A 13,108-nucleotide genomic window follows, 5' to 3' on the forward strand; every position below is an offset into this window, starting at 1 on the left:
TAAAAATATAACATCAGTGACAGAAACCACTGTCACTGTAAAGGTTTCTTCTGACCAACTACATTCAAGAAAATAGCACTACTATGTTCACCTTAAGCAAACCGTATAACAAATATTGAAAGCGTACTATCATTATTCACTTCAAAACACACCACCCGTTTCAAATGAACTTCCTGTAGAGCCTTTTATGCAGAAGTTTGCAAAGATGAGCATAAGAAAAAAAAACACAAAAGCTGATCCTATGCAAAGGAAGCATGCCACTGTAATCTCTGCAACACTGTGGACTTCAAATAAGAAATATTCAGTAAAATAAGCGCCTATATGATCTTTAGGTTACACTGCCCTGTAGTATATATGGATCCTTTGATCCATCCAAGTTACCATTTTTGTGGATCCAACTTCTTACTCAGGACTTTGGAAATTGCCCTTATCAAGCAGAGAAAAATTCTTTGCAGAGCTGACTAAATGCCTCTACCACTGGATACTCAATCACCATATCATATTTTTACATATATTTATTACAGTTTTATACTACCAGACTCAAAACACAAATCTGCAATAATACAATAGTCACGATGGTGATTATTCACTTCCCAAAGGCCTTCTCAAACAGCTCGGCCTTTAACAGTTTCCAGAAAACCAACAATGATGCTCTTAATATGATTTCTAGAGGGAGGTACTCCATAATATGGGGGCTGCAACTGAAAACAGTTTGTGAGCCCTCACCCTTTCCACTTCATGTATTTGGGAGACCATTAAAAATGTTGGTAACGTGTGCACTGGGCCATTCAGGTGGGCTGCTTCTGTGCAGAAAAAGTGTCCCTGTAAGTACGTCAGTGCTAAGCTATGTAGAACTTTGTACGTCAAAACCAGCAAACTGCACCTAGAAATCTACTGACAGTCAATGAAGAGACTGCAAAAGAGAAATTATATGATTATAGCCCCTTTGTTTGCTGATATAATGAGTCACCATTTTTATATAAGTTGTTAATACAGTCTTTAGAGGTAGCTCTATGTAGAATTCATGTAGTAATCCAAACCCATAGTAATAAAAGGATGAATCACTGTGGCTAGAAACTTTGATGTAAATATAAAGATAATGCATAACCATGATAACAGATAAATCTAGCCCTGGCTTTGCTTTCTTCTGTTTGAACTTCCAACTCTACATTGTTAAAATGGCTCGCTAATTCAGTATTGCATCCCCACTACTCATTTTTGCAAGTATACGTTTTTTCTACTATAGTATTTAGCCCCAGAGAGGAAACTAATTTCTATCCAAACATTCCAGAGGCAATGCTTTTTCTTTAAACAAATGTATGCTCACCATAAATAATGTTACATAAGCTTAGTATTACAGGCTCACTTGAGAACAGCATCTGTTATTTGAACAATCATTCCAGAATATCCTGGTCAATGTTATTCTGATATTACAATTTTTGAACTAAGCCTGAAAAGAAATGTTAATGGTTACCTAGCATATCGGTAACTGATGTAAGTAGTTCCCAGAACTTACGTTTCTCAAGTCCTTACTGTGGCCCAACGTGGCTTCAGAACACTTTAGCAGCTTCAAATGGCCTTTTAATTTCAGGCTTTCCTGGACATAAACAGCCTGACTACAGTGATCCATGTTATGAACATGTTCTGTGCTATTACCAGATCATCCTTTAACTTCACAGAATTCAGCTACTGCAATTCTTGTCAGTTTGTCTATACAAAGCTGTATTAGAATTCTAAAGCATATACTGTAACCTGGTTCTTGCAGCCATGTTCAGTTCAAAATATTTGTATGTATATACAAAAGACTGGGTGTCCCACCCCACCCTTTGAATACAGGTAGAACTTGAGACTATTCAAAGTTCAAAGTTTCAAAGTTACAACGAACCAGCAAAAGCTACTTATGACCCAGATTCAAAATTCCAATGTTACCTGATTGCATTTTGCACACTCAGCAACCGGCTTGCATTTACAGTCATTTGCAGTGTTCTGCAGTCATGTGATCACAGTTGAAGGCATTTTTGCTGGAAACTGGTACCGTATTTTTCAGAGTATAAGACACACCAAGATTTTGAAGAGGCAAATTTTTTAAAAAATGTTTTTGCACTGCAGAACTCACGAAAACAGGCCTGGTTTTTTTTTTTCCCCAAAAAAAGGATGAATAGCCTTTAGGAGGCTTGTAGAGTGCTCCTGGGGGCTGGGGGGGCAACAATGAGCAAAAAACGGCCCATTTTTCGCTCATTTCTTGCACCCAGATTTTCAGCCTCTTTCTTGAAGGAAAAAGGTATGTCTTATACTCGAAAAATATGGTATTTACTTTCGGTTTCTGGCAAAAAGCACCTCATAACGAACATAGCTTAACAACCACTTATACAAATTATACAATTGGGCGTGGTCATGTGGTGATCTGCTTTACAGACATCACACAAACATAATTCAATGCTTAATGATGGTCGTAAGTGAAGGACTGCCTATATCTTCCCAGTTAGCATAAGTGAATTACAGATTTCTTTTTTTTTAAAAGAAACAGTTAATTTTTATATGCCTAAGCAGTCTAAATTGGAGTACGTTCCACTTTAAAAATAAAATAAAAATAGATGGAAAAACTCTCTTAAGCACCAAATGCTGGTAGTTCTTGCTTATTGACTACACATTAAGCAACTGTTGTTGTTTTTTAAAGTTACAATGTTACTGAAGAAAAGAGAATTACAACCAATCCTCAAAGATGCAGCCATCACAGTGTCCCAATGGTCATATGTTTGTGATTCAGGCTTTTGACAACTGATACGCTCTTACAATAATTGCCAAGTTCTACGGTCACATGATCGTCTTTTGCAACTTCCACAAGTATCCGAAAAGCAGAGTCAGTGGGAAAGCTGGGAGGAAGTTGCAAATTATGTCACATGATGCAATGCTTAATAATCCACAGTGATTCGCTTAATGGCCACAGCCAGAACTGGTGCAAGTCAGCATGACCTTATGTCATTTCATTTTGTGACTGTGTGGCTTAGCAAAGGAGTTGTTCATAGATAAGTAAGCACTACCTGTAATCCAAATCCCATAGAAAATGTGATTTTAAAAAGAGCATGTTGAAAATGTAAGTCTCTTATGGTAGACATTAGTTCTCCCAACCAAGAGGTCTAGTAATTCAAATACTTGATGAAAGTGTTAAATGAAAGTTAATAAATAAAGAAATGTCTTAAAAAGAAATTTCTAACCTTTTTGATAGTAATTCATAGTATTTCCATGAAAAAATTTCTATCTCATTCATAGTTTGGCTGTTTCAATGACACTATACTAATTCTCACTAGGCACCAGAATCAATGTTTACATTTCACACCTGCCCAAGCTGGCAAAAGAGAAAGTCTACATTTTTTGTGTTTGTGGCCAAGATCAAAATTTTAGACACATGGAATATTTCCCAGCAATAACCTAAAGCCACTTTCTCAGTTGCAACCTCTTAAAAGTCCCAGGTTCCAAAAGAACAATCTCCCAAATGTTGGTATGCCCTTCTTGAGCTTAGAATTATAGAAGTGAACACAAGAAACATGCCGTCACACATGCAGGCAGAGGTGTCAAAACAACCCAGTAGGACTGTTCTAAATTAGAAGTCAAATCTACCACCTCCTTCCATTTGAACCTTTCAGGGACAAGCAATAACATTTAAATGACCTTCTCTTCACATCACAATTAAGCTGTCCAGTATAAACACAGACTGCTACAAATTATTTTGCTAAAAAAGAATATCCCAATAATTAAGGCATTTTATTGTTACTTGTAAGCCTTGCAGGGTTTTTTGGTTTAAAAAGCATTAAAGCATCATAGTGTAAACAAGTAGATAAAGCAGTAAGCAAACAAACATAATAAGTGTATTAAAACAGATCCCTGAAGTAAAATCAATAATGTAAAGTCTCAGCTGAATTATGCACACGTGTGCCTTCAGCAGAATACTAGAGACATCTAGCACCTAGCTATCTTTTTAATCAGTATGTCACTATTTATTTTAGTAAATTCTAGCTGAACTATTATAATATTATAGAATAGATGGAGCTATCCTGAAAAGCAACACAAAAATTTACTAAGTAGAGCAGTATATTCACTTTCCTTGCTGAATATTATAGTTTTATTCAGAACCCAATCAGCCCCCATTCATTTTTAAATTAGTAAAGGTCAGTAGTTTGAAATATGCCCTTTCAGTAATCATTTCCTCTCACTTATTAACTGCTAACCCTTTAATTACCCATTTCCTCTTTGCAATCAAAAGAAATTTCAATATTCATTAAGTGTCTTCTCTTTTTTTAATGCAACTACATGTTCATAGAGGGGGGGAAATAAAAGCACTAATGTACAAATAAGTGGGACCTCACCAATTATTCACAAATCATAACATTCATCTGATGGATCAATATTTTACCGTCCATACTGAATAAGTTGGTGTGGTATTTAATAAAATTTTAAAAACGCACTCAAATGTAAATCTTTCCCACCGCACAACATTCAAAGAGGTAATATAACATAGCCATATTAACAGATTGATGACAAAGGCATCCTAAAAACTAAATTACTGCCTTTCTGATAAAATGATCAAAACTATATTATTCAGCAGTTCAGAAATGTCTCAGGTTATGTAGTTAATTGGGCTAAACTCTTAAGATATTAACTCTCAAAGGCTTTACTCTCTGTTGAAACATAATAAAAGTGGTTTTAAGTGAATTCCTTTAAATTTTGGCAAATAATCATTTCAAAGAAACTTTCTTCATTCACAATGTATACTTATCTTAAGTTTTTTTTAAATCACACATGGTAATCAGTACAGACAGATTGTTAAGACTCCTATGAATTTATACAAAATTCATTTAATTTAATTAATTAAAATGACTATTGCTTCCTGGCTGCATTTACTTGGTGGTACTTTCTATGTCAATACTTCTAAACTTTTTTAACAGATTCATGAAATATTAAGAATTTACTTATAGCAAGAATACGCCTCTTAGTTTTTTTAAACCTAAATTACAGTTATTGTAAAACAAAAGGGATTTAATTTCTCAGATTTTCAATTTTATGCTGCGCAGAATGTGTCTTGATTTCCCTTTGGAATGCAGGTGATCAAATCAAAATCCATTACATGCACAATAATAAAATAATTAAGTGATCCCAGTAATGTCAAATAGGAGCTCAATTCCAATTTTAGGTACAGTGATATAGTGAATTAAAAGCTAGAAGGCATATTTAGAAAATGTTGGAATGAAAGTATAATTTCATCCCCCAATTCATACAACATATTTACACTCTGGAATAATCCCAGTCTAAAAATAGTTAAGTTTGCTGGAATGTGGGAGAGAGAATTAGAAGACATGGGCTGCAATTTATTACACAAATAAAAATTTCAAGCTATTTAAGTTATTACTTGAGGAATTTAGACTATGTAAAACAGAAAATAGAAATGTATTCAATTAAAATACCTCTTAAATTCAGTTTGGTGTGATGCAGTGGCTGCACTTAAAATTCCAGAACCAGTACTTACGTTCAAACCATAAAAATTTTATATACTTGTAAATTTTATTACTAAAATGCATATTATTTTTAAGAACAATGGAATAAAGGAACTAGAATAGTCTACATTATCAATGACAAAACATTTGAAAAAATATTAATTATACCCCATATGATTTTAAGAAGACAATTTCAACAAAAGCTTTTTTTCTGTATCTATTATATTCTTCAGAAAATGTTCAAAAAATACTAGTTTCCAATTACAATATTCTATCTATGGATAAGGGAATACTTACCCATTTCATATAGCTTACTCAATTAATACTCTATTTTAATATCACAAGTTAATATAATATTACAATGTTCATTCTAGCTTAAGGATATGTGTTTTTGGAGGGTATAATATTTTATATGAAATATGAATTTATTGTGTATGAGAGGTAGCAAGGAAATATTTAATACTGACAGGACAGATTTAGTTCATGTTTTACTAAATGTTTACAATCATGGATTATAGATCTAATCTCATTTATTTTTGTGAACTGGTATTCTTCCAACAAAATGGAAAGAGTGATTAAATTATTTTGCATTGATAAAGTTTAATGTTTTAAGAATTAGGTGACATATTTTTGCATGTAATGACATTTTTTTGACATATTTTTCTTTCTTATCCTTTCTTTTTTGCATAAGAAATTAAAAGGAATTTTAAACATTTAACAGTTTAAATGAATCAAAGTATTGTTTGTAATCTGATCTATGCAAAATCAGGGAACTTGAAGTCAACACTGAGTTGTTAGGCTGCTCTGGAGTAATCTGCAAGTCCATTTCTTGAAATCATGTCACTATCTTTGAAAAAAAAAGGGTATATATGCATATTCACCTACAAACATAAAAAAATCACCTTGCTACTAGGTCTGCTTTAAGAGTAAATCACTCTTGGGAGACAAGTCGTCTACCCTACTTTATTAAAATGTATTCATGAAGTGCAGAAATATGAAAAATACAAACAAATTCTGATATGTTAATAACAGTTTTGATACTTGAGTCCTTAGCAAATATAATCATGATTAAGAGTGAGTGAATAGTGAAGGCCATAATACTATATATCAGGAATAGGCAACCTGCATGACCACATATATTGAATCATACCTTTATTATACAAAAGGAGAGTTTGCTTGCCAAATTACATTTGGGATTGACTGACCTAAGGTCACCCTTAACCTTGACCAAATTAGCATACATTTATACATTACACTATTTAGTATTACATGTGCTTGGCCACATTATTTCACTTAATGCTTCTTTCAATATATCCAGCAATCCTTCCAGACAGTGAACTAGAATAGAGAGAATAGTTTGTCAATAGCTATCCAGCAACTTTGTGTCTGAGGTTCACGATCTGGATGTTTCCAGATTGCTTAATAACAAGCATTCTGAGATTGCAGGTACTTAATCCATAGAGGACTCTCCTGAAATATCAACTGATGCCAAAAACCATATGGCTTAGATATCTACAAAGCTATCTACTCCCAATTCATTCCGCCCATACAATAAGGTTAACTCCACATCCCTTCATTTAATCATCTATAGAGACCAATGAGTTGAGCCTTTTCTATTACAGCTCCAGTTCTTTGGAATAGCTTTAAGATGATAGTTATAATGCTGTTGCTTGTTTTTATTATTTTATTTTACCATAAGAATAGAATGTAAGATCCCTGCTGGATTGGAGAAGCACATAAAATTCAATAAATTCATATATAAGTAGCACTTGACATTTTCATCGGGAAAATGTACATGATAATTAGTAACATGTATTAACAGATGGGTCACTTAGCAGAAGAGGTTACTAGATTTGAACTACACCAGGAGATGAATTAAGCAATATATTCTGTTTAACCTGCTATTTCAGATTCTTGATATGGCTGGGTGATATAAACAAAAATGGATAAATGTATATAAATAGAAATATCATTCTTTATAAAAAAAAATCAATCCAAAATCTTCTAAATGTTATTAAGGATTGAGCATTGGGAGAGTTGGTGTAAAAGTATTAGTTTGGTAACACCCTTAATGCATAGTTTAGAGCACTGCTGTTCCTAACAAAAAGCATCAAGCACTCAATACTGTCCTAAATAATTCTCACCTTACTGACCACAACTATGACTACATTATTAAAGCTTCACTATTTCTAGTTATTATCCTTATTAGTTTACTTTTTTAAAAATCAAAATATGAACACCAAAAACGGTTTGACTTTTTAAGAAATACACATCCTTCCAGGTGGAATAGAGTCTAACTATTTTCAAAGGAACATTATACTAAATTGATTTAAATGTAACATTAAATGATGAAATATTTAATCAGAATTGACTAAAGTCCTAAAAGCAAGGCTGACATGATCTACTTAGCATGATGTGTAAATTCAGTCAAAACATAGGTTATGTTTTATCCTGGCTCTGCTCAGTTTTATTAAAGTCAGGACAATATTTGTATGCCAATGATAAATATTTGTATAGATTAATTTGAAATGAATGCAATTCATTTGGTATATTTTAAATCTCTATCGACATATTCTGTGTTCTGTTCATTCTCTCCCAATCTGCTATAGTGGAATGGCAAAAAAGAGTATTCATGTAGCACTTGAACCTATGAAAAGATGTAACAACCACAAAAGAACAATGTATCTCATTTTGAAACACGGCATTAAGGAAAAAAACTAGTGAGAGAAAACTGGTCTGTTAATTCACACTAACTCATAAAAACTCATGTTTTTTCCTGTAAATAAGCAGCTCTTATAAAAGGCATATATATAGCTTTCAGAACTGTGTATAAGCTACCATAAATGAGCAACAAAGTAATTCTTACAGCATGTTATCGCTGGAAATATTATATCTGGATTACTACTACTGTATATATAAGATTTCTAAGGATTAGGATCTATATAAGAACAGTGGCTCTAGACTCTGGACTAGGACAAAGAACATAAAAGACATAGAAGCTCACTGGCTGACACCATCTCATAACCCAATCTACCTCAAGAAGGAACTTTTGTTGAGGTGAATTTTTGGAAGTGGCTGAAATGATGTTATTTTAATAAACCAGGCCAGGATTTTCAGAGGATAGCTTTGGGAAAAAAGTATAGGTTAATCCCACCTTTTAGCATTTTCCTGTTGAAAATGGGAGGGGAATTACTTCACTGTTTCGTAACAATGTAATGTCTAAATTCAAAAGCATGATTTCTGAGCACTCCAGGAAAGATGCCATAGATTATAAACATGCAATAATTTGGCCATTTTTCAGATAAATAATTAACATCTGTATGATTGAATCAATAGTCTATTTTTCCATGGATCTGGATATTTTTAAAAAGTAAATAAAATTAAATAAAAATTTAGCACCATTAAATGTTTGAGTTTAAAATGCATGACTTTTAACAGCATTCTTGCAAACTTTAGTTGATGAAAGGTAAAAGGTAAAGGTTCCCCTTGCACATAAGTGTTAGTCATTCCCGACTCTAGGGGGCAGTGCTCATCTCTGTTTCAAAGCCGAAGAGCTAGCGCTGTCCAAAGAGGTATCCATGGTCATGTGGCCAGCATGACTAAATGCCAAAGGCGCACAGAACACTGTTACCTTCCCACCAAAGGTGGTCCCTATTTTTCTACTTGCATTTTTACATGCTTTCGAACTGCTAGGTTGGCAGAAGCTGGGACAAGTAACCGGAGCTCACTCTGTTGCGTGGCATTAGGTATTCGAACCGCTAAACTGCTGACCTTTCTTAGCCACTGAGCCATCGCGTCCCATTCCGTTGATGAAAACTTACACTATTTATTCTTGCTGAAACAAATTAATATCTCTCTAAAATATCAATAAATTGCCACTTTTTCAAAATAAATTATATATTGTATTATGTTTACTGTACTCCATTTGAAAATTGGTCACCCAGGGTTATTTATGAGATGGCTAGTTTATTTCTGAATTAAATAAATAAATATATGAATACCAGATACCTAATAGTTACCGGCATCTGGTTGGTGGCATCCAAACTTTAGAATGTCCTTACAAGTGATATTTTATTTCACCATGGTTCCTTTTGTTTTGAGCCAAATTGAAATACTGTTTCCTGAGGCATTTTAAATATTTTATTTAATGTTATCAAATTGCTGTTTTCCTAACTGCATAGTTTCTATAGCTCAAGTTATAATTTTAATGTTACTATACTAATTTTAGATTTTAATATTAACCATTTTTGTTGAATTTAAGAACAGTGACAATAAAGATTATACTTATAATAATTTTCTGTAACTACTTTACAGAACTTTTGCCATTGTCACATGCTGAAAATTAGTAACTTTCTCAAATAATAATGAAGATGAAGCATAAATTGTTAGCTAACATATGTTTGATAAATAACCACAACATATAGTACAGGGGCTACATTTTTTAGAATGCTTTATAGTCCTTAATGCCACCTAAGACCACAATTAAAGGTGGCAAATTATAATACTATTCCAGGAACTCACATAAATTCACCCACATTGACATAAAACTGTCAAAAATATATTTTTGCTTAAGTAATAAAAGCTGCAAAACAAGAATACAATAAGCGTTCGAAACCAATGTTTATGATAAGGAAGATATAGGTAATATAGTACTTGATTTTCATGAAGGCTAGGATTCTGAAATTAAATACTAGTTTGGGTAGCGGAATAAGAAGGGGTAGATCATACATGCATTAGAATCAAAGAAGACTATCAAATAAACAAGATCAGACATTTAGCGTTATAGGTTACTTAGGACAGAAGTGTTACAATATAGTAAACAATTGTTGTAACTGATAAGATAGTACTAAGATCACACAAAATAGTTGGTAGCAGAAAATTAAATGACTGGTGAAAATACCACAACTATAAAGCATCTTTTTCCAGACAGAACTCTTTACATATGTCCAATTACAATTCTCATTTTTTGCTAGCATTTCCTATGCTGAGATAATGGTAATTTAGTCCAAAGATCATCAACAGGGCTCATAGGCATGACATCTACAACATCACTAGATGGCACTTCGGCACCTTCAAATTATACAAATAACAGAATTAACTAAAATAAGATATTGTTAGGATTTGGAAAATTTGTATTAAAACTTTTAAAACAAAACGCATTTGGCAGTTTAAGCAATGCGCAAAATTTCATGATGATAACCACTACATAACAAGGTTACTGATCCCTAATGTTGTTTTGAAAATACCAGATTGAAGAAAGTGCATTAGAAGATTAATAACAACAAAGCTCAAATGAAAGTGGAAAGTGAGCATCAATGGAGCACTGTAGAAAAATGGATACAAATAGATGAGAGCAAAGGTATGCAATTAAGTATCAGATCATCCTACTGTAACTCTCCAGACAGAAAAAGGAAGGGGGAAGTTGGTGTAAGAGCAGCACTAATTTTTTGTTCTTTGATGGATTCTGAGCAATCACCCTTCACCTAATCCTCCACATTGAAATAACCAAAGAGCAGTAGAAGAATAAAAACAGGTTCTTTACTGTGAACACTAGATATTAATCAAATAGTGGCTGTTATTTCTAACTATCACATATTTAATTATTCTTGCCAAGTAAAGGAGTGACTGGAAAGGAAGTGAACGCATGAATACTGCTCCTCTAAGGTGCACTACCATATTCCCTTTCTTACCGCTCTTTTTATTAGGATGAGTTTGTGTCTCTGATAATTCAATATAGATAAGTCCTTGACTTACAACCATTTATTTAGTGACCGTTTGAAGTTACAATGGAATTGAAGTGACTTACGACCGTTTTTCACACTTATAACTGTTGCAGCCTCTTCATAGTCACGTGACCAAAATTCAGATGCTTGGTAATTGGTTCATATTTATGACGGTTGCAGTGTCCTAGGGTCATGCAATCACTTTTTGCGACCTTCTGACAAGGAAAGTCAATGGAGAAGCCCGATTCACTTTACAACCGTGTTATTAACTTAACAACTGCGGTAATTCACTTAACAACTGTGGCTTGTACAACAAAGGTTGTAAAATGGGGCAATTTAACTTAACAAATGTCTCACTTAACAATAGAAATTTTGGGAAGAAATATTGTAAGTTGAGGACTATCTGTAAACCTTAAGAAGAGATGGAAGCTACTGTCCCTACTCTCTTAGTAAATCTATCAGGATGGGACGAGTGACAATTGCAAAAAGTGAAGGTTGCTAATCTCATTTAGTTACCTATCTAGTTGAATGGTCTTGCATGCTCAACATTTCTCCTTGCGCCCAAGGATCCAAAACAAATGAGTTTCCATCTCTGCTTCTTTGCCTCACCTTCTGCTATTTACACTAGCTAAGTTCCATTCCATTGTGACTGTACCAAATGAGCAGGCAAAAGGTTGCTGTCCATGCACAAACAGCCACCTTGGATCATTTGCCTGTATCCTTATATCTATTAGAGGCCACCATAGCCAGGAATGAGGCCCAATTTTTCCTGCTGCATAACCTGGAAAAAGGAGGGCAAAGACAGCACTTTCCACTCACAGGGGAGCACAATGCAACCCAATCCTCCCTGCAGTGCAGCCCATGGAGAATACCATGCTAACTTTGTCCAGTTTCTTGCCTTTTGCATGCATTCAGTATAATGGAGCTGCCTGGAAGGAGAAGAATCTTCCCCCAAAAGCATATATCAGGAATAAATCTTGAGAAAAGGACACCCAAGGAAGTTGGTGGGATCAGCTGCAGGAAGGTAAAGCTGCATGGACCACACATAGCTTGGGGCCTAGAGGCTGGAAAAGATGGTCAGCACCACGAAGAGTAAACCCGGGGAGCTGACATCAGCCACAGAGCATCAAGGAGCATCAAGTCACCTCTGACCTTAAGCCCACCCCCCTCTCTTCAGGGGGCACGCCCATGTCTTCCTCACCCACTCCTCCTCCCCTCTTAGGCAGGAGGAGCAGCCCCTCCCATTGCTGGGCAGAGGGGATTGCTGTGACGCACTCAGGGGCCCTGGGCGCGCAGGAGAAAAGGGGAGGGGAACCCACGAGCGGAAAGAAACCAACGGCCGCATCACGGTCGCGCATCCTCTCCACCCTCGGAACTGCTTCAAATGGTCCCGTCTAAGGCCCCCATGCAAGGGATTTCATGGTCCGGCCCAGGTCTTCCCCACCCCCTTTCCTCGGGTCACTCACAGTCTCTCTTCATCTCCGCTCGGCGCCGCCGCCATTTTCTTCGCAGCGAAGAACCCGCGGGGGGGGAGGGGGAAAACCGAGCCGGAGAGGAAACCCGGACAGCCAGGCTCCTCCCACCTCGCTGCAATTGGATGTTGGGGCGCATCACTCATGTCTCCATCACAAAACGATTGGCCGGTGTTTCTCTACACAGGCGAGGCTGCCCTGCTCTTGGCGGCCGTTAGAATTGGCGGGAAGCGCTGTCAGTTACAACGATACGAAGTGGGCAGGGGATAAATTCTCACTCTGTTTCTGATTGGACTGTGCAGGTTGTTTGTCTATCGATAGGTCCGTTGGCTTATCAGTCACTGGACAAAAAAATGGTACGGAATCGCGGGCTTAAGGATTTTGAAATGTAACGGGTCTAACGTTTTTTTAAAAACTGCTTCAG

General features: G+C 35.4%; 1 protein-coding gene across 2 annotated transcripts in view; it reads right to left on the reverse strand.

Annotated features, from left to right (window-relative positions):
* Positions 1-12,853, reverse strand: part of MECP2 (methyl-CpG binding protein 2) — a 95,709-nt gene extending 82,856 nt beyond the window's left edge. The window contains exon 1 of one of the 2 annotated variants that reach the window (XM_081955540.1): positions 12,679-12,853. In XM_081955540.1, the coding sequence (XP_081811666.1) occupies positions 12,679-12,830 (152 nt within the window). In that variant the 5' untranslated portion in view covers positions 12,831-12,853. Of the gene's footprint in view, positions 1-11,728; positions 12,320-12,678 lie in introns of those variants that run through there. The other variant, XM_081955541.1, reaches the window with a different exon arrangement.
* Positions 12,854-13,108: the final 255 nt, after the last annotated feature.

This window comes from Natrix helvetica (assembly GCF_964273705.1).
Source record: "Natrix helvetica genome assembly, chromosome: 1".
In the NCBI taxonomy this organism is placed as follows: domain Eukaryota; kingdom Metazoa; phylum Chordata; class Lepidosauria; order Squamata; family Natricidae; genus Natrix; species Natrix helvetica.